The sequence below is a fragment of the Octodon degus genome, unplaced genomic scaffold (genome assembly GCF_000260255.1).
Source record: "Octodon degus isolate 3935 unplaced genomic scaffold, OctDeg1.0 scaffold00078, whole genome shotgun sequence".
NCBI classification, from domain to species: domain Eukaryota; kingdom Metazoa; phylum Chordata; class Mammalia; order Rodentia; family Octodontidae; genus Octodon; species Octodon degus.
Window position 1 is genome coordinate 1,469,854 of NW_004524654.1, and position 26,801 is coordinate 1,496,654.

General features: G+C 36.9%; 1 protein-coding gene across 4 annotated transcripts in view; it reads right to left on the reverse strand.

Moving 5' to 3' along the window:
• Nucleotides 1–13,758, reverse strand: part of Etaa1 (ETAA1, ATR kinase activator) — a 16,634-nt gene extending 2,876 nt beyond the window's left edge. Inside the window, exons 1-5 of one of the 4 annotated variants that reach the window (XM_023720882.1) lie at nucleotides 13,478–13,758; nucleotides 12,369–12,497; nucleotides 12,060–12,136; nucleotides 7,773–7,885; nucleotides 5,303–7,278 (exon numbers count right to left, since the gene is read on the reverse strand). In XM_023720882.1, the coding sequence (XP_023576650.1) occupies nucleotides 5,303–7,278; nucleotides 7,773–7,885; nucleotides 12,060–12,136; nucleotides 12,369–12,497; nucleotides 13,478–13,655 (2,473 nt within the window). In that variant the 5' untranslated portion in view covers nucleotides 13,656–13,758. Of the gene's footprint in view, nucleotides 1–5,302; nucleotides 7,279–7,772; nucleotides 7,886–12,059; nucleotides 12,137–12,368; nucleotides 12,498–13,459 lie in introns of those variants that run through there. The other 3 variants (XM_004636197.3, XM_023720883.1, XM_023720884.1) reach the window with 3 other exon arrangements.
• Between the last annotated feature and the right edge of the window lie 13,043 nt (nucleotides 13,759–26,801).

The following is a 26,801-nucleotide window of genomic DNA, read 5'->3' on the forward strand; positions in this document are numbered from 1 at the left end:
GGTTAGGATAGATATATAGTTACATTCTCTTAATGAATAGAGGGATTTGTTCTAATGGTGTTTGTAAATAGGATATCATGTCCGCATCTTGTGTATCCAATTAACCACTAGGAAGAATGTATGCAGTGTGTTAATTATTGAAACTGTCCTACCAAATTGATTTGAAACTGTCTCATTGCTATTTGTTCATCAATAAAATTATGGAAAATAAAAGACAACTAAACACTGATAGATCTGTCTCTTTGATGCATGCTTTTCAGTTAAATTCTGTAAGCTCAAAAACTATGTTCTTTTGACTGTCCATCAAATAATTCTTGTAGATAATATCTAATTAAAATATGAACATATTTGAAAAACAGGGATCTTAAGATATTATATAAAAATCAATTAAAAAACTAAAACTAAAATTACATTGGGTAAGGTGGGACTAGTGATGCCTGTAATTCCAGCACTCAAAAAGCTGAGATAAGAAGATCACTGCCAGTTCAAGGGCAGCCAGGACTACCTAGGAAGTTCCTGGCCACCCTGAAATACTCTACAGAGACTGAGACCCAGTCTGAAAAATTGGGGGAAAAAAGATATTATTATTTCAATTAATGTGTTTTATTTATACAAGTATATTAATATTTATAACTATTTTTTCTCTCTACAGAACTACAGAGATTTTATTTCAGGTACTGAGAAAAATATTTTGGGTAATAGTTAAACCTCTCCCATCAAACTGGCTACCTGTGACTCACTGTTAAATAGAGCATGCATCTGTAGAAACATTACACTACTCTGTATTAAACTTGGTTAAAAGTTTATATTAGAACAATTTTCTCATCTAAATAGCATAAATTTAAGGTATTAATCCTAACACATATTCAGGTGAACTTTTATTGGTAAAATTTTATGCTGCAAAAGGTACTCTTTCAAGAATAACAATCTGTACTAACTGATGTGAACAATTTACATCCAGGCATTTAGAAAAAAAATTTGTTAAAAGACTTCTCTTTTTTTTAACTAAAGGAGGAATTTCTCAGAACATATCTATTGCCCCTTCCAAATCAATTGGAAACGAGAGGATAGAGTTGAGATACAGATTTCAAATAAACTCCCCAGATAATTTTGATGTATTAATTCCTAAACCATTTTTCATTTTAGAAAGACATTAGAAGAACTTTATAGTGGTCTACCTATTTTTAGGAGCCAGGGATATACCTCTGTAGCATAAGCACCTTCCTGGCAAGTGCAAAGTCCTGAGTTTAATCCCTGGTACCTCCAAAAAAAAAAAAAAAAAAAGAAAGAAACAAATTGTCTACCTATTTTAGTGTCAGCATTAAAAAATAAAAACCTTAGAACATATACCACACACAATTTACATTCAATTGATTATAAAATTGGAAGGAAAAATGGGTTAATAATGTAAAATGGCAGAAAAGAATGTAATTTCCTAAAATTGGCCTTGTAATTGGCTTATTATGAAAAATAATTTCCAAAGATATAAAATCATGCCAGGAAAATCTGATTTAGGGACAGTGATCCATTCTCCCATTAGTCCTTCCTTTAACTCAATCAGTAATAAAAATACCCTTGCAAAGTCAAACTACTGCAAGACACTAAGTAAAAGTAGCCCTTAATTTTAATTTTAAAGCATAGAGGTTGTTATAGTTTATATCTGGATGATCCCCAGAGCCTCATGTGCTTATAGGGGAGGCTGTGTTGAGGTGACTGGATTGTGGGGCTTACAGCTGACTTGCTAGGAGGCAGGGTCTGGTGGGAAGATGCAGTCACTGTGGAAACACCCTGGAAGGGTCTATCTTTCCTGGCTCTGCCCTTTGCTCTCCACGCTTCCTGTCTGCCTCTCCTCCACCATATCCCTTGCCATGGAGCCACTTGTCTATGGACTAAAACATATACAAACTATGGGCCAAAATAAACCTTTCTTCCTTAATTTATTGGTTTCAGACACTGAGACAAGGATATGGAAATTTTGTTTTTCTAAAGGAACAGAAAGTAAAATGAGTTAACTTTTGAAACCCATATCTCTTTGATTGCAACTGTTCAACTCCACCATTGTAGCATAAAAAGTTATGAACAATATATAAACAAATGGTATAGTGTATTTAAAAAAAACTTGTTGATGGACAGTAAAATCTGATTTGATACAATTTCTATATGTCATTAAATTTTTCTTTTGATTTTTCAACTACTTAAAATGTAAAAGTTACTTTTAGTGTGTTTTTAAAAATGTTTGTATTTTTAATTTTTATGTTATTTGATACAGGGTCTATAGCGTCTCACTGCACAGATCAGACTTGTAGTTATCCTCCTATTTTCAGCCTCCCAAGGGCTGGGATTACAGGCCTGCACCACCACGCCCGTCTTAGCAGTTTTAGCACACCCTGGCGGCGGGGCCAGCATGGCATGCCATGGAGGCCATTTAGTCCATGCTGAGCTATCTGGCTGGCCCCTAGTATGGTGTTTTTGTACAGAAATAAGCTATACACTGAATTTGGACAGGCCATGACATGCTTTGAATTAAATCAGTGACAGATAAGTGGATTTTGCTTCAAAGGTTTTCTCTGGAGAGCGGCTTGCTATACATACACCAAGGTTGCAGGTAGAAACATACAAATAATTCACAAGGGATATGAAGCACTCTCCAGCTTATAGAAAAATTGATAAGTAATTATTCATCTATAAAAATGCCTAAAAAAAGGCAGGATTTTGAGAAAGCTGAAATACTCCAGAGATTATTCTGTAATGGAATTTAACTATATGTAAATAAATTCATGTTAGAAACATGACTAAATCAGTTACAATATGTTCACTTCAATATAAATTTAGATATATAAAATCAGAGATTGACAATTCTAAAAGCTTTAAAGCACCTAGTTTGGGCTATGATATGAAGAAATACTGTTTGTAAGCAATTTTAAGTATGTAAATTTATTTTGTTTTGCTTTGTTTTTAAGACAGAGTCTTGCTACAGCCCAAGCTGTCCATGAACTTCAGCAATTCTCCTGCCTCTGCCTTCCCAGTGCTGAAATTACAAGCATGCACGACCACACTTGGCTTAAGTATATAAGTTGGTATAGCTTTTTGTAGGAAAATCAGGCAATATCCATTAAAACTGAAAATATTTTTCATGTCAGTTTTCTATAATTAAAAGATACAAACACAGAAGCATGAAGAAACTTCTATAAAAGGATATTCATTATAATTTATAATTACAAAGAAAAAAATATCCTGCAACCAATGCAAACTTTCCCCAGCAGGGAAAATGATATCATAGTACCCCTATTTAACATTGCTGTACTTCCACCTATTCATTAGAAGAAATGAAATAAATCTATATGTATTAACTGGAAAAAATAACTATGTTGAATAAAGAATGCTAAATAATGGACATGTAGTATATGCAGACATGTACATGTGTGTAACCACAGAAATGTTGCATGGTGTACACAGAAGACCAGTAGTGTGCTCTGATAAAATGGCTGCAAGAAATAGGAAACTGGAGATTTATTTCATTAATGTGTTACATCAATTATTCTATCTCATTTCTCTTTCAACAAGCAGACTACCACTGTTAAGACAAAAGGGGGGGGGGAGTCATTTATATAGGAATGTGATAGTAGACATGGCCAACAAAAGTACCACTCAGAAACTAATGAGAGGGAATTATTTAATGTTAAAAGAAACCAGGTGGGCGTGGTGGTATGCACCTGTAATGCCAGTACTATGGGAGGTTGAGACAGGAAGTTCAAGACTATCCTGGGCAAGTTTTGTGACTTTGCAAGATTCTAGATTCTGTCTCAAAAGATTTAAAAAAGGGTTGGGCATGTTCCTCAATACCATGAAATACATACACTTAACCTAAAAGCTCACCATATTAACCCTGATCTAGCTAACTGATCCAAAAGTCCTAAAGTTAGTTTCAAGTGAGGAAGACTAAGAAAAAAAATCTCTAATTACAAGCCAGCAAACTAAATGCTGTAACAGAAGTCAGCACCTCAGAGAAAGAAAGTCTAAATTATTTTAAGTAGGCAGACACATGCTGTGTTTTAAAGGACAAGTGGCAACTGTCCTCAGGTGTATCCTGAGGGCTTTAATGTTTTTGGTAAAATAAAAAAAAAGCACTTCCAAGCACATGAGACTAGAAGAGAGCACCAAGCATTAGGAGCCAAAATTATTCCAGACATATTCCCTTATATAAAAAAATATACTACTAGTGAATTACATGATTTTCATAGAGTACTGCATAATGTTCATTCAAATATTTAAGTGTCAAAGGCTATGGCAATATAAGAATAGATCTAATATTTAATTGCAACTTGTGGTAAAAGAGATGAAAGAAATTAGAAATTGTAGAAAAATAAAGAAAAGATCTACTTATACTCTCCCAAGGAGAAATCTCTGAAAAACTGTTTCCTATAATGAGACATAAGGATAACAAAGCACTAATGAAATAGAATGGGGGTAAAATGCTGGGAAGTAGTTTTACTAAAAAGAACAGCCCCCTAAATTCTTAAACAAGGAAAGACTGTATCTTTTATGAGAAACATAATTGATGTAGCACAGGATTAGTAAAATAGGAAACTTGAGACAAGAATTCAGAGCTTGGTAGATCACAGCATAAAATTAGGATTTCATTCAAAATATATGGACAGTTACTGAAGGCTGTTTCACACACAGGAATGTTATATTTGCAGATCTGATTTTTAAAAAAAAGTATTCTATTTGTAGACTAGAACTGAAAAGGACTCACAAAAGGTGTGCAATAATCTGTTCTGCAAGAATGTGTATCTAGAAAGGGTGGCTGTGGTGAAGAAGATGGACAATCATGAGATAATAATTTTGAGGTACAATCAATGAAATTTATGGAGAATGGAGAATTTGTGAAAACGGGAATTAGGAGAATCAAAAATGATACTCTAGGAAAGAAGTAAATCATACTTTTGTTGCAACCAGCACTGAGTGCTATATCAGGTGTCATGCTAGTAAATATATTTAATTAGAAAACTCCAAAATGTCAATTATTGTCTACCTCACCATTCTGCTACAAGTAGGAGATATTCTTAAAGTTTTAATCCATGACATTTAGCAACTATACATATTAAACATGACAGCTTAATATATTTAGAAGTATGACTTTCTAGAAAACAATGAACAAATATTTAGACTACATGCCACTCATTTTAAGTGCCAAGAATCCAATGCAACCTTTTGAAACACAAACCACCTACCCTTTGTGTACTATAGCATAATTATCTATATCTATAGCAGTATCAGAGAAAATTACTTTCATACAGACCTTTTGAAGACTCTTTCAAAGATTCAGAAAGTTTCACCAATGACTGTTGGTCAGCTGCCCATGAGTTGATAGTTTTCTTTTTCTCTATGTTCTGTGTGATTTTGGTAGCAGTCATATATTCAGCCATACAATTTTGATTAAGTTGAGAAAGAACCTGAGAATTTTTCAGCTTTGTAAATGTGTATTTTGAAGAGCTACCTGTTTTGTTAAGGTTACTTTGAGCTCCACTTGTTATGGTCGTATAGGACAGTCGCTGAGTATTTGATTTCTTACTAGTAACAGTTTCTGTGCTGGCATGATCCGAGTTCACATTACAAACTAAACTTCTTGAAAGAACTGATTTGGAGCTAGTCACATGTACTGGAACATCAGAATTACTCCAAGAGTCATGCACATTATTGATCTCACAATCTGAGTTCTTAGAATACATAGTCAAATTTGTTGTTGTACCCAAAATATGTGGAGAATTTCCAAACATTTCCTTTTTCTCCATCTTCACTGGTTTACCAGTTTGTGAATTATTGGTCAAGAAAGATGTCTGCACAGAAATGTTGCCCATATTCCAATGCTTTGGTTGCTCCAAGTGACTTCCTCCTTTGGATAACACAGGCATGCTTTCAGCTCCATGTCTGGACTTCCTTCTGCCATCAAGAGTACTCTTGCTCTCCTTTATGTCTTGCTGCTGGCTAAGTCTTTCAATATCATCACATGCTTGATATAACAAATCATCATCTACGTCATTTGTTTCCCAAGTAGTCTCTAATTTATGACATTCTTTAATAATTTCATTAGCAAATAATGGATCATTCCAATCATCAAAGAAAGAGTCTAACTTTGATGCATTTGTCCGATTTGAGTAACTAACACCAGTTTCATGGACTAAAGTTGTAGAACCAAAAGGATTAGTATTAACAGGTACGTTGAAAGAATGTTTAAAAATGGGTTTATTCTTTGGTTCACTACAGGATTTTGTGTTCAAACACTTTTTTTCAGAAGCATTTATATTGGAAGTAAAGTTCATGTGAATATTTTCTTTTATTTTTATCAGGTCAGATGCAATTGCATCATCCTGAGTTTTGTCTTGAATAACAGTTGCATTGAAAGATTTCTCAGATTTCATTTTGTTTCTAGTTAGTGATAATTTGTTTGTCTTCTTGTTTGGATTTGGTGAACATCTATATTTTGCAGCATTTATTTGTCCTTGGTCATGTGTGTTTGTAGGAAGATCTTGTATTTTTGAATCTCTTAACCTGGTATCTAGACTTACATTTGTTCTTGATATACTATCAACCTGGGCAGTTCCAGAAGGTACAAGTTCAAGCATTTCAGTATTTTGCACACCAAAAGGTTCATTTCCTAGTAAGCTTTCCCAATCTTCTTCAGAATCACTGGTGCTAACTGCAGCCATGTGTTTATGAGACCCTTCTTGCTCCTTAGTTTCGGGAGTCACATAGGGTTTTGTCACTGTGGGAGTTTCTACTTTAGAAGGTAGCATTGGTGCTGTCCACGGCAGTTTTCCAATGACCAGAGTTTCATTAGTAATGACACTCGCCTCTGTCACAACATTTTTTTCTCCCAAGGTAGTATTACTGTTGTACAAAAGAGTATCTGGCAGATCTTGGCTTAGCTGTCCACTACATTTCTGAGTAGAAGCATCAAACATTGCATTAAAGGCTGCTTCAGTATTTTGGTCAAATGGTTTCTGACTGCTAGTTTGATCATTTGTCCCAGATATCCAGCTGTTTCCTTCCATTGGCTTCTTTAAGGTAGCATTATCTATTTCGGGAACTAAATCACACGGAGAATGCATTTGTACACAATCTTTACAGTTATGTAAAGTCTCTGTGTCTGAAATTATCTGGATAAAATCATGATTTATCTTGTTTTGTTCTTGAATCACATCGAGTTCTTCCATATTTTTATCAAACTGTTTAGCCAATTTCATAAGTTCTTTTTCTCGATGTTGTGTTTTTAACCTATTAAGCAATATTTAAAAAGTTATAACTAAGAAATCACCTGATTGTACTATATTCAATACTATACTATATTTACAATACTCAACAATAAATATTGTATAAGTATATGAGTATACTAATCCTCTCATATGTTACAATATTTTGTACTTTAATATACTCTCATATGTTACAATTTTTTTTTTTAGTGCAAGGTCTATAGGGTCTCATTACACAGGTCCGACTTGTTGTGATTCTATTTTCAGCCTCCCAAGTGCTGGGATTACAGACACGCGCCACCACACGCATGAACCTGCGACCCCTGCGTCTGCCTAAGCAGGTGCTTTATTTCGCTGAGCTACCTGGCCGGCCCTTACATTTTAGCTTATAGAAGAATTTTACTCCAAAATTTTACAAGTCAAAACTGAGAAAATTTTATTTTGAAATATTTATAGAAACATTATTAAAATTAAACCTATTCACTGAATCTCAAAAAAGCTGAAAAAGTCTGAACTCACTTTGTGCAGCTGATTTTTATTTTTGATTTTTCCTTTACTACAACGGGAGTACAAGGAATAGCAGTTTCACCAATCCAGATGCCGAGCATAGAATTTGTTGTTGGTCTGTCATCCTTTGGAAAAAGGAAGAGGGGGGAAAGAATAAATTAGGTCATGAGTAGTAGTAAGAATAACTCGGGGAGAGAATAAAAATACATTAATCAGGATAAAATCTAGGAAAAAGACATTTTAGACTTTGAGTTAGTTAACTTTTCTCTCATTGCTGAGACAAAATACCTGACACCCAAGTTAAAGAAGGAAAGGTGTATTTTGCTCATAGTTTGGAGAGGTTTTGGTCTATACTCAGCTGGCTCCAAGAAAGAGCAGCACATGGCAGGGGGCATCAATTTACAATGGCAAAAAACAGCAAGAGGAAAAATGGAGGAGCTGCAGAGAGCAAGCCTCTTTCTCCATCCCCCCACCCCTGCCCCAGGATGGGTGTAGCATTCATACCCACAATTCCAGCATTGGATCTTGAATCGATCATTAACTCTATAAGCCTGCCCCATGACTGCATGAGTCTTTGGGGGGACATCTAGACACAAACAACAACTGACCTGCAAGCTTTTACTATGTTTTTCAGTTACTTGATCCCCTCAAATTCTAGAGAATGAGCTTTATACATTAACTATAAACCAAAGCAAAATGATTAACCAGTTTTTACTTGATTTTTACAACTAGAATTCATGTAAATAACTGTCAAATGAAATTTTAAAAAAATCTTATGGTGCCAAGGTTATAGTTTAGTGGTAGTATTTGTTCAGCATGCGCAAATCCCTAGTTTTGACCCTAAGACAGCCAAGAAAACCCCACTAAAACCAAAAGCAAAACCAGCCATATTACCAAATTACATGGAACCAAAAGGAAGACTCTTTGAATGATACCCTGGTATCATATACAATAATAGACATAAAGAAAATGCCACTTTACACTAATATGCAAGGAAATTTAAAGCATTCCTACTTGTACTCTAAAATCTTTAGTAAAATGAGAGCAGTTTTCTTAACATCTACTTAAACTTAGTTGACTTGAGCTTTGCAAAACATTCCAGAAAATCATTTTAACATCTGCAGTATTTTCTTCCTGTTTCAACAATATTTAAGGAATATTCTTCATGATTTCATTTTAAACTCTAACTACTTACATAGTGATTGTCAAGTCATAGAATTTTCAAAGGCGTAATATTCAGGAATCCAAAATATGAATTTTATTAATAATTACATAACTAATTTTAATCCAGGTGCTACGTAAGGTGGTAAATTACTTCATTTTGTTTTAAACAGTGTACTGTAAATTTATACTAAATGAGGATAAGTTATCTATGTTTAGAGAAGTAACACTGAACAATGCAGAAAGTACAATGGTCAATTAAAATGACTGTTTAAAAAAATGTCACCTTTGAGAACATTACAAAGAAATTAAGTAATGATTTGACGATAACTGATCTGAAAATAAATAAATAAAAATATTTTCAGTCTGAGAACAAGACAAGCTTCTAAAGAGATCTTGAGTCCATGAAAAGATTTATATGCTTTAAAAGTGCTCAGCTGAAGAGGGTAACATTTATAAGCACCTAATTTCACTGTATTTTTTTTTTTTTTGTCTTACACAAGTTACCACTTGCATTTCTTCATATAAGCTATTATTTCCATCCCATTTAGGTAAAGGATCCAATAATTTACTCAACTATCTTTTTATCACCATTTAGGCTGGCCAGCCCAAACACATTTTATTATGCTTCTTTCATGTGAAACCCACAATTAATGAAGACTTATTAACTTACAGAGTAAGTAAAATTGTAGCACACATGCTATTTACCTAATGAACCATACATACATAAATGAGTTTCTATGACACGCCAAACATGGAATGTCTAACTAGTAGCAACAGAGTTGTTCTGATTACACTAGTTGTAATTCTGGATATTTTACAGCTAAGAAAAGTTTTATATCCTGTCTCTTCCATACAGATGATGGTGATTCCTCATAACCACATATTGGGCAAATGCCACCCATTGTTTGTGGTCAACTTACAGTAACTATACAAGGGCATGTTAAGGAAAAATACCATCATCCTTCAGAGAAAAGAACTAAGCAAACACTACATGTTCTCTAGATTTAAATGTTGTTAAATAAGAAGTGCAAAAAAAAGAAAAGAAGCTGAAGATGGTTTCATGTACTGGGTTTAGTTAGGAATAGTGTAGTGACAGGGTTAATAAAATAAATGCTATTGTATTACTGGATTTCTTTGTGTCAAATGATTGACTTCAACTTGTATTTGTTTTAAACCGACAGAACAACAGAATAACTGACAGCACAAAAAAAGGATTTTTTTTTTTTTTTTTTTGAGACAGAGTTATGCAGTTCAGGCTGGCCTTGAGCTCACTTTGTAGTTCAGGATGGTCTTGAATTTGCATTGATGCTTCTGGGATTACCAGTGTGCAACCCTATGCCGCAAGAAAAACTTTTTTCCCTAAATTTGTGTATTTGGTATAGAGTCTCATTATGCAGCTCGGACTCGAAGTGATCTTCCTGTTTTCAGTCTCCCCAGACCTGGAGTTATAGGCATGCACCACAACGGCTGGACTTGGCCACTGAATCAGCGCACCCAGGGGCACTGAGGCACATAGTACCGGGTATTGAACCCTGGTACCTGCACTTGCCTAAGCAGGCACTTAGTCGGCTGAGCTATCTTGTCAGCCTGAAAACTTTTGAAGATGATTCTATTACAAGAAATTTTTTAAAACCTTCATATTTAACCTTAAATTTAAAGTGTTCTGCTTTATAATTTTTATCTAATTTAATCCTTATAAGACAAATAATAATTCTAGTTGGTTATTATTTGTGGCTGAATGAACTGAGGTTGTAGAGTTTAAGTGACTTGCATGAGGTCACCCAGCAAGTAGAGGCTGAATGAAGAATAAATCTAACTCCAGTTTTAAAATGGTAAGATGATGCTAGGTCAATAAATACAATGTACAGTTTCAAATTGCATACTAGACAGCAAACAAACACGAAACAGAATCATTACAAAAATTTCAATTTGTATCAGCTTACTCTATTATTTTACTAACTTGAAAACTTAGGCCATGTTGTTAAATTAAAGTCAAAATAAGAACATCAAGTTCTTGAGAAAAAAATCACAGCTCTAAAATATATTCTTAGGAAACTATAAACAGATGCCTCTTGGTACCTGCAGGTTCAACATCCATGGAGTCAAACAAATGGAGACCAAAAATATTCAGAAAAAGTCTGCACAGAACACATAGCGACACTTTTCCTTGTCATTATTCCCTAAATAATACAATGTAACAATTCCATACATTGTATAGATAGAAATAATCTAGGTAAGATTTAATGTACATGTGAGGTGCTGGGAGCGTGGCTCAGTGGCAGAGCACTTGCCTAAAGTGTGTGAACTAGAATCTGATTTCCAGCAATGCAAAAACAGAGAACTAAAGTATATGCGAGGATATGAATCAATTACTTGCTAACATTACACCCTTCTACATGAAGGAATTGAATACTGCAGATTTTGTTATCTGTGGGAGTCAGAACCAATCCTCTGTGGATCCCAAAGGACCACTGAACAGATTTCCTGCCTCATCCGTGTTTCTTTAAATAAAACATGCACTTCATAACAGGAAAGGTAGAACCTGCTTAGGTAGAACACAGCAGCCGGGTTCACTCCCTGGCCCGCTGTGCTGGCCCCAGCAGGGTGCACTGAGACTTTGACTGAGACTGGAAAGAGACTGGGTGTGGTGGCATGTAGTTGGGAGGCTGAAAAACAGGAGAATCACTAGGAGTACGATCTGTGTTGTAATACCCTGTAGATCCAGCAGTCCCTGTACAAAAAAAAAAAAAAAAAGGAAAAGTAAAGGTAATTTTTTCAGCCCTATTTTTGGAAAAGAGATTTATAAAAGAGTATTATTTTTATAAACGAATGATACAAGGACTTAGGGTGAATTTTTCATTGCTTTAAAATGAAATAAGGGTCTGCGAGGTAACTCAGGAGACTAATCACCTGCTTAGGCAAGTGAAGGGACTGGGGCTCCATTCCCTGTAGTACATATGCAGCCTGCCCTATCCCTGCCCTGCCACTGAGATGGGGCGTGGTGGCACACACCTTTAATCCCACCACTGGAGGAGGCTGAAAACAGGAAGGTCACTGAGTCTCAGCTGAGTAGTGGGACCCTGAACCAAATATATTAAAAACAAAAACAAAGAAACTATAAAACTAGATATTTACCTGAGGAGCAATGCGATTAACAATATGTGAAATCACATCACTATCTGTGGTGTAAATCTGTTTTTTTCTTCCTTTACCTAAAGAAACAAAAGACATTTCTATAAACAAAAAACAAGCAGTTGCTGGTATTTTTAGAAAATTCTTCTTGCTGCTTAGATGACTGTACCCTGACATTACACACAGATAATGTATAAATTCACAAGATTCTCAACAGTACCCATACTATATACAAGTTCTTGGTGTTACTTGAAATTTTATTTAAATCTTAACCATTTCTCAGATATTCATATAAAAGTATTATGAAATTACCTAACTGTTTTGTCATTGGAGAATTTTGATCCCAAAAGATGTCATTCTGTCCATCAGGATCATTTGGGGAACCAAAGGTACATGATAATAAATCCATTTTCAGCATTCTCGTTGGTGTTTCATACTTTTCTATATAAAATATAATTAAAAAGCAACCGTTTTATTTTAAAGCATAACTAGATTTCATAGCAACCCCAAATCACATAGCTTAGACTAGATTACAGTATAAAATTATTGTAAAGAGCATTACATCACAACGCAACTAAACTTGTTTTACATAAAAATCTAACGTTATCACTCCACAAATTTGACATTGGAGCAAGTGTTTTTAGAAAATTTGGTAGCTCTATGAGTTTCTAATAGCTCAGTAGGTCCATACATCATCGCTGACAGATTTTGGGGAACTACCTGCAATTTACAGGCGCATTTAAAAGAAATGAAATGCATCCTAAAAAAAAAGTCCTTTTCATTTCCCCCTCGTTAACTCCATCTACTCTACGTTAACATCTGCCATCTATTTCCTAGGAAATTTTATCTAAAATTATTTAAATTTTTACAATTTGTGTTTTTCCTGTAAAGTGTCTCTAGGAGTTTTGCTTTTAATACTATATTAAGTCTTTTTAAAGGAAACACCAAAAACCAACTCTGTTCTTAAGAGACGTCACACGTAGCAACTTCCGGTTTCCTTAGCGGGACACCGCGAAGGCTCCGAGGGGTCCAGCAGTAGCTGTACATGTGCCCCGTTCTCGCAGTCAGACTAGGGCAAAACAGCTGAGGGATGATTTCCGGGGGCGCACGCCGAGGGACTCGGGCCCAGGCTGCTGCGCCTCCTCGCCGCCCGCGGGGGTAGCACGGAACGTAGGGGCGCACGGCACAGGTAAAGCGGATCCTAGCCGGGCGGTGACGCCTAACCTGGCGGCGCCAGTCCGCAAGGAAGCCGCCGAGGGCCGCAGTGTTGTCACGGACTCGCAGGGGGCGCGGCCCAGCGGGAAAGCGCCGTGGGGAAGCCCACCCCAGCCCCACTTCCAGCCAAAGCCCTGGCTGCAGGCTGCAGCGCCCAAGTCAGGAACACCTCGCCGTCCGCGTCTCACCCTCGGGGTGACTCTTGCTGCCCGAAGCGGCCGCCGGAGACCACTCTGCAGGCCCGCGCGGCTCCGAGCGGCGGGCCGACCTCAGCCGCCGCCTCCCCGGCTCGACCCTCGAGGAGCTGCTTTCCTCAGCCGCCGCCGATTTGCTCGGCGTGCTCTTCGGGCTGGGGGTGCCCGCGTATTTTCTCCGCCGACTCATTCCTAGGAACCCCCCCTCAACCCGCGGCTTCGTTCATTTTGCAACGGGAACGAAGCAACAATTCTACAAATCAGACTGCGCGCCAACAGCCGCTGCCATTTTGGCTGGTGGCGCGCGCGCAAGAGGCTGCCACCGATTGGCTGCGTCTGGACGAGGGGGCGGAGCCGACGGGGTGCAGACACATGCGCGTGCGCAGCCGGGACCTCTGCGCGCAGTGGAAGATGTTTTAGCTTCAGACTTTATGAATGGAGGTCAGGACCTGATAGTTTATAGTTTGGTGTTACAGTGTTAATACAAGATTGAATCCACTAGCAACTCTTTATTAAATTTACAATCAAAAGTACACGTTCCTCAAATACAAACTATTGTGGGTTTTAGGAAGTGAAATAGGTATGGATTAGGAAATCCAAATTTTCACAAGGATTTGTGTGTGGAAAATACAAAAAAGTAGGAAAATTATTAAATTTAAATGAATTATTTAAATAAATTAAAGTAGGAAGTAACAGCTGCTGGATACAAAGTCAATATTAAAAGTTCAATTATGTTTCAGTAATCAGTAACAAAACTGAAGTTTTCTGGTCAGGCATGGTGGTGAACGCCTGTAATCCCAGCAATCCAGAGACCAAGGAAGTAGGATCGCTCTAAATTCAAGGGCAACTTGAACTACAACCCTATTCCAAAAAACAAAGTAGTCAAAACTTGAAGTTTACAAAATAGGACATAGTAGCATGTGAGATAATAAAAAAACTAGATACAAATGTAACTAAAGATTGTTGCCTCTATAGCTAGAATTATAACATTTTTAGAGTTCATATATTTCACAGTTCATACTATATTCATCCATTGGGAAACTTACTAAAGTTACAAAATTGATTTATAGATTACATTCAAATATAGTCAGAATCTTAGCCATATGCATGCGTGCCTGTATGCGTGTGTGTGTGTGTGTGTGTGTGTGTGTGTGTACAATGTTGTTGTAAAAAGCTGAGTTAGACAGAAATATTATAGGTAGTCAGATATGGTTAGACTCACAGAGGAGCCAGAACGGAAGGTGCCTTGCAGCTGTGGGAGAGACAGGCACTCCGGCTGTGGACCAGACTTTAAGACAAAAGATTAAACAAATGCAGCCACAGACCTCCCTAGGGATGGGCATCAGGCACTGACATTACCTTGAAAAACCCAAGGAGAGTCACTAACACTTACAGGAAAGTCCCCTGTTTTGTGTTCATGCCTGTTTGCTATGTGACTCCCATTTGATTCTGATGTAATCAATTTTACCTGAGCAAGTATGCTTGTCATCTTATTGGTTGACCATAGTTTTGTCCCTCTACATGCCTGCCCTGGCCCCACCTCATCTCTTTTTTTCTTTTCTTTCTTTTTGGCGGAACCAGGGATTGAACTCAGGCGCTTGCGCTCGCCAGGGAAGCACTTATTCCACTGAGCCATCTCCCCCCCATCTCATTGATCTGCTTTATAAAAATCCTTAGAAAAGGCAGGTTCCTTGGCAACCCACTCAGGTCTTCTTGTACAGAAACTTACTTTCCCTCAATAACTGTATTGTGCTCTTAACCTGTTGTTCCTAAAATTCATTCTTTGGCTTTAGAAAACATGAATTTATCCCAGGTATCTTTCAGGCTGGGAGTTTCTTTCCCTTATATTAATGTGACACGTTTATTCTGAAATTTAGGGATGAGGAGATAACTAGAGACCTAAATGCGTGCCTGGCAAATGCAAGGACCCAGGTTCAGTTCCTAGTACCATATGCCATGCAATCCCAGCATTGGGAAGGCTGAGACAGGGTGATCATTATGAGTCTGAGCTGTGTAGAGCTCTAGAAATAAGCTTAACTTTTTTTTGTTTTTTGAACTGGGGATTGAACTCAGGCCCTTGCCCTTGCCAGGGAAGTGCTTATCTCACTGAGCCATCTTTCCGGCCCCTTTTTAAATTTTTTTTTTTTAAGCTTGACTCTTAGGAATATATCTAGACAGGGAATATCTGGGTCAGATAGCATTTCAGCTTACTGCAGATTTTCTATACTGATTTCTATGGTTGTACTACTTTACATTCCATCAACAATGTAGAAAGGTCTTTCCTGCAACTTTGCCAGCTTTTTTTATTTGATTTCTTGATGATGATCATTACTTTATATTTCAGTAATAGCCAGAAACATTGAGCATTTCTTCATGTATTTATTGGTCATTTGTACTTTTACTGTGAAATATGTTTCACTTTCCCAATTTTTAGGGGGAGGTTGAATTTTTTATTAGAGGTGCATCTCATTTTCTCAGTCCATGATATACCATTAATATTGGCCCTTTGTCTGAGGTAGCTGGCAAAAAATGTTTTCCTATTTGTAGGTTGCCTTTTCACTCTGTTATTTGTTTCTTTTGCTATGCAAAAGAAATACAAAATGTATTTAGTATAGGGTCTACAGGGTCTCACTATGTAGATCAGACTCATAGTGATCTTCTTGTTTTCAGCCTCCCAAGCGCTGGGATTACAGGCGCACACCACCACACCCAATCTCAGTCACCTCTCAGCATGCCCCAGGGGCAGGGCTGGCATAGCATGCTGCCAGGGGATTGAACCTGTGGTTGCACTCTGCCTCAGCAGGTGTTTTAGTCTTCTGAGCTATCTGGCCAGCCAACAGCCTTACAATTTCATATGATCCCATTTGTTTATTATTGGTACTATTGCCTTTGCATTTTGGGTTCAGTTCAAAAAGTCCTGCTTCATTAAGAACCTCTGTTGCTTCAGTTGGCCTAGTAAAAATAATTGGAGTAGAAAAAGGGCACTTATCTCTAAGATCCAATCTGTAGCCAAGAGTGGTGATACACACATACAATCACAGCACCCCAGGCCAGCCAGGGCTGCAAAGTGAGTTATGGCCAGCCTAAACTGCATAGGCAAACCCTGTCTCATAAGAAAAAAAAAAAAAAAATACGATCTGTAGGATCACTGTCCTTTTCTGTCACAAATGTTACTTTGAGACAGTCATCTTTTCTCTGATTGATTTGATTGAAAATATTTTTTAATTTCTTCTTTAATTTCATCTGTGACCCATTGGCTGTTTAGGAGGTTGTTATTTAATTTCCATGTTTTTATGGTGTTTCTGTTGTTTCTTTCGTCAATAATTTCCACTTTCATTGCACTGTGGTCAGGTAGTAGGCATGGGATAATTTCAATTCTTTTGTGTTCACTGAAGGATGCTCTGTATGTTAGCACATGGTCTATTTTGGAGAACATCCCGTTTGCAGCTAAGAAAAATGCATATTGTGTTGTTGACTGGGTGAAACACTGTCAATGTCTATTAAGTCCATTTCTTCACAAGTTTGGTTTAGTTTTGTTTGTTGGTTTTTTTTTGTTTTGTTTTTTTTTTTTTGCCTAGTTGATCTATCTCTTTGCGACAGTGGCATGTTAAAGTCCCCCATTACTATTGTATTATTGCTTATTTGATTTTTCTTGTCTGTTAAAATTTGTCTCATGTAGGTGGGTGCTTCTACATTGGCTGTATATATATTCTAATTGATATCTCTTCCTCTTGCAGTTTTCCCTTAACAAGTATGTAGTGACCTTCTTTATCTCTTTGAATGATCTTTGGTTTGAAGTTAATATTGTCAGCAACCAGGATAGCTACCCCTGCTTTTTTCTGGTTTCCTATGCCATGGAGAATTGTTTTCTATCCTTTGACTTTTAGTCTGTGGATTTCCTTTTTGAGTTAAATGTGTTTCATTTATGCAGTTTATTATTGGATTTTGTTTCTTCATCCACTCTGCTAGTTTGTTTCTTTTGATTTGTAAATTGAAGCCATTTACATTGATGGTTATAACTGATACGTATTGGGTTATCTTTCTCTCAATGTCTTCTTTTTTCCTTCTTCTTCTGTATTTAGGGAAGTGTCAACAGGATGTTCAGGGTTGCACTATTAGATTGGACTTGTAGTGATCTGCCTGTTTACAGTCTTCTAAGAGCTGGGATTACAGGCGCACACCACAGCGCCCAGTCTCAATTGCCATCTCAGTGTGTCCCAGGGATGGAGCCGGCACCGCAGGCCTGGGGATCAAACCCGTGGCCCCTGTGCCTGCTTGCAAGTGCTTTAATCCGCTGAGCTATTAGGGTGGCCCAGCTTATTTTTTTCATGTTATTTTCCTGCTATTGATCCCATATTTTTTCCTCTTTTTAATTATTCACTGTGTTTGGTGGTTCCTTCCTGTTTTTCTTGAAGCTATGGTTGTTTCTGTCTCTTTCTAGAATATCTGTCAGTATTCTTTATAAGGTATATTTGGTGGTTATGAATTTTTTTAGTTCTTTGTCATGGAAGTATCTTATCTCGCCATTGAATTTGATAATTTCGCAAGGTATATCAATCTGGGTAGGAAGTCATTTTCTTTCAGGACCTGAAATAATTTATGGTCCTGATTTGATGGTTTGTGTTGAGAAATCGCCCATGATTCTGATGTGCTATCGTAGGTGATCTGTTTCTTCTCTCTAGAAGCTTTTAATATCTTATTCTTTTGCTGAATTTCTGAGATCTTGATTATTATGTGACTACGTGTGGAGTTATTTTGGTTATGGCCGTGTGGCATTCTGTATGCCATGCTTATCTGTATCTCAGGTTCTTCTCTCATGTTTGGAAAATTTTCTGCTAGTACTTCTGCAGATAGTCTTTATGTCATTTGTGCTGTTTCTTTAACACCTATTATTCTTATATTATTCTTCTTTACATTGTCTTATAGTTGTTGAAATGTTATTTCCTGGTTCCTTGTTAGTTTTAAGAGATCTTTCCTTTCCTGTTCATTAGCTGCTCTGCTATCTTTGAGGTCTGAAAGTCTATTTTCAGTTTTCTTCCCAGCAGCTTTGCCAACTTTCACTGGAATTCTTAATTTCCTGGTTAAATTTTAAATCTGTTTCATGCATTTTATTTCTTTCCTATATTGTTCATTCTGTGTTTCCATCATTTTTCTATCCTCCTCTATTTTTCTTAATGTATGTCTTTTTTAGTTGTGCTGAACAATTCTTTGATGATTTTTGTCATTTCTCTTTTGACCTGAGAGATTATTTCTGCTCTTATTTCTTCTATTGCCTGATGGACTTGTTTCTTTACTTCAGTTGCTATCATTTCTGAAATTTCAAGTGTGTGATTTCCAAGATTTTGTATGTCTTTGTCTCTGGATTTGTCCTGGGTGGGCTGGAGGATTGAGATTACCCTTTACCCCTATGTGTTAGCATTTTTGAAGCTGCCAATAATCACCCAGACTTACCAGTGGTGGGAGAGTTGTGGGGCATGGGTCATTAAGGTTTCTGCTACAATTGGGATCAGGGTAGGCCTCACCAAGGCTCCCACTACTAGTAGGAGTGACTGGCTGATACTCTACATAGCTTGAATATAGGTGGTGAGTGTGGACCAGATTCACCAGGATCTAATGGGCTGCCTAGAGTCCCCCAAGTTCTTAAAAGGCTGGACCCACAGCAGCACAAGATCCACACCTGTGTGCTGGGGGCTAAGGGACACACTCTCCAGAGTCCTATGGGCTGCCCAGAGTCCTCCAGAGCTCTTCAATGGTTGGACCAGGCCCCAGGAAAGCCCCAAGTCTGTGCATGCAGGGCCCACAGATCACAACTCTCCAAAATCCTGTGGGCCACCCAGTGTCCTCCAAAATTCTTAAAATGTTGGACCTGCACCAACACAAGCTCCATGCGTGTGTGTTGGGGGCCAAGGATGAAGCTCCTCTCTGTTTGATTTGAGATAAGAATTTGTTGGTATGCTATGCGTACAATTATGGTGGAAAGATCAGGAAAAAAATGAAGAAATCTGCTGAGAGTAGAACTGAAAGAAGCAGTTGAATTATACAGATTGAGGATTATTACCAGATTGAATGTCTATTGATATCATTAATTGTTTAATCTTTTATTATTTATTTATTTGGTACAGCGTCTCGCTACACAGCTCAGATTCACAGCTCGCATCTTGAACTGGTAGTGATCTTCCTGTCTCAGCTTCCCAATGGCTGGGATTACAGGCATGCACCACCATGCCCAGATTCAGTGGCCAGCACAGTGTACCCAGGATCCTGTGGTACTGAGGATCGAACCCAGAACCTTTCACTTGCAAGGCAGACACTTAGACCACCGAGCTATCTCCCCAGCCCCTCTATTGATATGTTGAAACCCATGTAACATTTTAACTATAGTGTTCCTACAGACAGGTTCTGTTGTGATTCTAGTCTTATTCTTTTTTAATATTTACTCTTTTATTTTTTTGGCAGTACCAGGGACCCTGTGCTTGCCAGGCAAGCACTTATTCTACTGAGCTATCTCCCCAGCCAAACCATTTTTTTTTTTTTCTGAAATGGGGGATTGCACTCAGGCCCTTGTGCTTGCCAGGGAAGCACTTATTCCACTGAGCCATCTCCCCAGCCCTAATATTTACTCTTGTGGAAAACTTTTTTTTGACTGTCCCATGACAGTGGTCTTTATTCTTTTTATCCAATATTGTTCATGGTAGGATGTATCTAAGCTTAAAACCAACCAATCAGCTAAGAAAACAACCAGAAACCAAAAAAGTACATTTCCAAGCCTTTCTTATAGATAAAAGCATTTGCATGATGAAGTTCTCTCCTCAAAATTCATAAGCAGAAGTCTTTCGGTTGTCTTCTGGAAATAGCTTGAAAAAGAACAGCTTATTGCCCTTCTTCTTAGTGGAAACAAGGCTCCTATAGGACCCAGCACGGAGCTCCACCTAGGAAGAACCATTTTTAACTAAGTCACCTCAGGAGTTCAAACTGAGCATGTCAGTAGAGGACAGCATGTGCAACATGTCACCCAGTTCTGTGAAGTCTCATGCCATATGCTGCGGATGGATTGGTGGAATGAAAATTTCAAGGAACCTAGCTTTCTAGTGCATCACACAGCACGGTGCCTGGCCTTATTAGTCTGCATCTAGACCAACAATCCTTTGTCCTTTGATGATCAGTAATTCTCAGAGTATGGTTTCCTAGTGGTAGGGTTAGCATAACTGAGCAATTGCTGTAAGGATGACTCTTGGACTCGACTCTAGATTGAGCAGCCCAGAAAGCCACTGAAGGTCTAGAAAATAAAGTTTTACAAACTCTCCAGACGTTATTAAAGCTTCTCTAATGTTCAAGACACCCTGGTTTTGCCATTGTCTTTCTGACATTTCTAAAAGCCGAATGCAATTTTTAAAAATACATGATTATGTATATATGGTTCTCAGCATATTGTCTAATTTTAAAAACGTGTGACATTCATTCATCCTATACATACTGCTCACCTACACGAGCAGAATGTGCAGTTTCAGACACATTCCCAAGTATTTACTACATATATGTATCTCTGGGTTATAGCATTCAACTAATGTGTCTTTAAAATTGTTTGTATTCCAACTTGAGGATTTACTGCCTTTCCAGCCAGAAAAGTATGGATGAAATATGATGTATTGAACTTGCAAATAGTAGGTATAAGAATAGTCCCAATGTGAGAAATAAAGGATTTAATTATCAACGATGGATATATAGGAGTCTTACATACAATTTCATCAGGTAATAAAAATAAGATTTGCGATGTACCAAATATATGCACTGAAATTTTCACCATAATTAAGATAATAAACATATCTATAAAAAATTTCTTTGTGCACCTTTGTGTTAGTTTTGGTTGAATATGTAAGTTGATATAATGGCTGTATTTAATAATTAGCTGCCAAACTTTCTTTCTTTCTTTTTTTTTTAGTTATTTTTATTTTAAAGAAAAAAAATAAAAACAATGGTACAAAATCTCAAAACAAGATTTTAGGAGAGTAACAATGGTTAGTACATTGTGTATTGTTACTGGCAAAATAGTTTCTCATATTACAAGATATAGGCAAGAAATAATAAGCAAATAACATAGGTACAAACCTCTTTCTTTTTTTAAAGTCAACAGAAAATGGAAAGATACTTTTTAAAGTTTCTAATACTAGGAGAAGATATCACACAATGTCTTTTAAATAAATTTTAAGTCAAAGATACAGTATAGATTTTAGAACAAAAATTAAGATTAAGCAATATTCAGAAAATTAAATATTTCAAAACAATTGAACTAAGAAAAAGTTTTCATGATAGCAAAGAAGTACTAAGAGTAAAACATAAGATAAATACTAGAATGGCAAGTAAATGACCAGCACTTCCAACTGTTTGAGGATAGGATATCACACAAAGTTCTAGTGTGTTGTGGACATGCATTATGACCGTGACAGTTACTGGTGGCTAGGTGTCACTTGTGGAACTGAGCTACAGCTATTTCTTTGAAATCCACCCTGTAGACTCAGGTGGAATCATGACTCATAGGGTGGAAGAGAAGTCTATTTGTAGGGTGTGCTGATGAAAATATTCTGCTGCTGAACACAAAAGAATAGCTGAAAGACTACTATTGTATACCTCTTATTCTCCTCTGTTTAATTGTTTGCCCTGTTTGGCGGGTTCTTTCCATTCTCATTCATGGGGCTGTGATCAATTTGCTCCCTCTCTAAAACATCATTTAGTAGTCTGTGTAGGCTTGGCTTTGTCATCATGAAATTCTTTAGTTGTTCTTTGTTATGGAAATATTTCACTTCTCCATTATATTTGAAAGATAGATTTGCAGGATAGATCAGTCTGGGTTGGAATTTGTTTTTTTGCAAGACTTGAAGTACTTTGCTCCATGCTCTTCTTGACTTGATGGTTTGTGAAGAGAAATCTGCAGTTATTCTGATGGGTTTTCCTTTAAATGTGATCTGTTTCTTTTCTTTAGCGGCTTTTAGTATACTGTTCCTATGCTGAATTTCTGGAATCTTGATTATTATGTGTCCGGGTGTGGTTTTCATTGGATTGATATTATTTGGAATTCTATATGCTTCGGTTACAGGAATGTCAGATTTTTGCCCTATATTTGGGAAGTTTTCTGCTATTACTTCTGCCCATATTCTTTTTATATCATTTGTATTGACTCCTTCCTTCTCATTGATGCCTATTAATCTCACATTGTTCATCTTTGCATTATCTTGCAGGTAATAAATTATTTTTTCCTGCATCCTAGTTGTTTTTAAGAGATCCTTTCTTACTTTTTCACTAGCTGCAGTGGTGTCTTTCAGGTCAGAAAGTCTATAAATAGAAAGAGTCGGGATGGGAGTATGAACTGGCAACCTCGCGCTCTAGAGCCCGGCGTGGAAACCGCTGCGCTAGGTCGCCGCCTCCCCAAACTTTCTAAAGTTTCACTATCAGCTCTTATGTTAGCCTACTGCATTAGCTAGTTAGAGCACAGCACTAATTCAATTCACTCTCACTCTCCTTTCTCCTGTTTAAGTTACTTCAGTTTCTTTGACATTTCCTCATCATGCCTGGTTTTCAAAGTTTTCATCAGTTTAAACTCTCAATGCAGTGGTTGAGATCAGATCTGGAAGCAGAGAGTCCTATATTCTGGGTTATAAGCTTAAAAATGAAGCCAGGAAGTAAATGTTAAGGAAGAGAAAGCCTGGGATGGTTTACTACAGAAATGAGGAAGGTGCTGGGTAAGAGAGCTCCACCTAAGAAGTACCATTTTTAACTAAGTCACCTTCAGGAGTTCAGACAGCATGTCAGTAGAGGACAGCATGTGCAACATGTCACCCAGTTCTGGAATAGGGCATATTTTTTAACATCTTGCCTTCTGTAAGAACCACTTAGCAGCAGCACTAACTGAGTTCAACCTCGCTGATTAACACAGGTACTAGCCCTCATCTGGTTCATATCTCCTAGGAATAATGTTGTGGGTGTCACAGAAGCAGCTTCAAAAGGCATTTTCCTCTACTTCATTAAGCAAAATCCAGAGGACAAAAAGAAAACATAGGAAAACTGAGCAGCATCCTCAGAATATCTTATTCGGGGTGAATAACTTCCTTTCCTTAGCCACAGGGAGCTTAGTTGCCATCTAAGTGTTTTTGTTTTAATGACTGCCAGAAAGATGGCCTGATTTTCAACCTGTCGTTAACTCTTCTTCGAGCAACTGGATCTGGATCCTTTACTCTGTCACCATGATTTTAACTTAGAACTCTCTTAAACTATGTCTGAGACACTTACAGATTTCTTTATTTTGAATGAAAATGAAATGGGAAAACTTTTACAATTCTTAATAATATTTAGGTTAGCCCAGTGAAATGTATGCCTAGGAAACGGGAGCAGGATTTTTTTTTTTTTTGTGTGTGTGTGAGCAGTTATTTACACAGAATATTGTGGTCAGAGTTGAAACTGGCTTTCGATTCTTTAGGAATGAAATCAGGACTTAAAATATATTAGTTTAAAGTAACATGTTGGAGTAATATAACACAAAACAATAGGAAAAAAGTAAAATTACTAAAATTATACCATATTAGAGAACTATCACCATTTATTTCAGTTCACTTCCCTACATAAGAAAATTTTCCTTTTAGTAGGGTTTTTCCATCTTTTAAACTACTGGAAAAAAATGATTGGTATACTTCACATGAAATTAAAGGTGTCTGGTAGCTTTGGTCAAGTAGTAATAATAATCTAGTAACAGATGTTAGAGAAAACTAGGCCTGGGAGTTGTTGCCTCATGGGCAAGAAATCCATGGAAAATATAGGTACAGTAGTCCCTCATTATTTTGCGGTTTCACTTTCGCGGACTCAGTGTTTCACAGCTTTTCAAAAAATATTAATCTAAATTATTTGTCACGAACTTTTCGCTATATCACAGGATTTTGCAGCACTATATAGTATACATATGTTGTTAAATTTATTAGTTTAGAAAATGGTTAAGAACATTAGAAGTGCATTTAAAAGTGGGAAAAGTTTATAAAGAGTGAGGGAAGGATTTATAAAGCCTTAAAAAATATATATATATAAATACTAAAACATAATGTCACTACTTCGCTGATTTTCACTTATCATGGGGGTGTCTGGAATGTAACCTCCTTGATAAGTGAGGGACCACTGTACATTTATCCTGTGGAGCTAGTTTCCTAAATGTTACCATGGTTTCTAAGTGCACCAACAAAAGTCTCTTTACCTGCTTGTTTCTAAATCCTCCCTGTCCTTTAAATTCTTCCTAGTAAGAGGAACAACATGGGTATCACTCTGGGAGCTTGCCACAAGTCAGGAACCTCAGACCTGTCAGAGACCTGCCCAAGCAGAAGTCGCATGGTAATGGGACCTCAAGTCTCTCACAACTACAAGAAATTTGCTGGGTGACCCGCTGCAGGGACTTCTAACAAGCTTGACCCACAGTGATTAATGCCTCTTTTCTCTGGGGTCTCAGCCTGTTCTGCATAATTTAGCATTTGATTATATAAGCTTATGTTGAGCAGTAATTACTGAAAGTATACAAATCTCTTTTCCTCAGAATACTGTGGTCTCCTAAGTCTGGGATTGGCAGAACCATTGCTGTATGCTAGGCTTCTCTACAGGTTGGTCACAGAAGCATGTAATGCACATCTTTCATTCAAACATTTGTTGAATTCATATATTCTGAAACATTTTTTTAAAGAAATCTTGATATTTACTCCAGTCTCATGTGAGTGCATCATAGCAAAAAAAGTACAAAGGCAATGTGGCACAAGAGTTCATTAAAATGTTTAGGACAATATCTACTTTGTGACTCTACTAGAGCATTGTTCTTTAATCTCTAAATTAGTGTAATATTGAAAATTAATATCATTATGAGTTGTCCCTGATGCTTCAAGTATCATTTAGAATTAGTTCTCCAATTGCATTAATACTTAACAGAATTTAGTATTAGCAAGAGAGGATTGAAAAAATCGTACAGAAAGGAGCAACACAATATATACATTACACACACACACACACACACACACACACACACACACGGATATTCTGACTTATGCTATTGCTCCAGGCAATGTTAAAGAAATGGGTTTTCAGTTTAGACTGGTTTTTTTTGTAACCCTTATAAGAAAACTAGTAATAAGCTTACTGTAAGACCAGAAGAAATAGTTTTTCTGTTAGCAAAGACCAAACAACATTACTTTTATATATCTCATAGCTTGTTTCTTTTGTTGGTATCAAAAGAACTGATCTGTATTTGAAGATGTGAAGCTAACTAAGACTAAGACTACACAAACTATAAAGTCATAGAGATTTTTCGATTAATAGGATAAGTCATCTTGCTTAAGACAGTGTATATATACAGAGAAAAAAATTGTACAATATTTAAGACTTACAAGTTGACTTTGTATTCATCCTGTTTAAAGCTTGGATCTTTTCTTGATATTATCACCAAAAGCTTGGCTTACATAGGTCATGTGAATAGTTTGTAGCTACTCAATAATTACCTCTAATATTCTTTTGGTAATTTTAAAACAGTATGTATCCTTGAAGATTTTCCAAATTTTATTCAACTTTAATGTCTTTTTTCCCTCTTTTAATAGTCAGAGAGCAACATGACGTGGTGCTACAGTTTGAATCTGGAATGTACCAGAAGGCCATATATTGATAGCTTGATCTTTAGCTTGAAGCCATTGGGAGGTGGGGCCTAGTGAAAATAAATTAGGTTGTCCATGCATGCCTTAAATGAAAAGACTAGATTGATGACTAACTCCTCCTTTTTTTTTTTTTTTTTTTTTTTGTTTCCAAGTCATCTGGAGGTGGGTGGCCTTCTCTGCTATGAGCTCCTGCTGGGATGGGTTGCCTTGCCACATGCCCAAAGGCAGTGGGTTAGCCAAACAGACTGACACTCCCACAACTGTTGGCTAAAATAACCATTTCTTGTTTATTTTGTTTTATTCTAATTTTTTTCCATAATTTTATTGGGAAACAAAGAGCAATGAGACAGTTTCGAAGAATATTGGTAGGACAGTTTCAATAATGAACACATTGCATACATTCATCCTAGTGGTTAATTACTGTACAAGATGCAGACTTGATATCCTATTTACAAACACCATTAGAGCAAATCTCTCTATTCATTAAGAGAACTCAACTATATATCTATCCTAACCACTTTGAATACACAGATACAAAATGGACATTCATTTGTATCCCCTTTTTTTGTTAAGTTCCATCATTTAAATATTATAGGTGTGTAAATTCAGCAAAATATTCTAAAAGATTTCAGTAGTCCATAATACTATTGGGTCTTCCGCTTCACTGGCAAGGT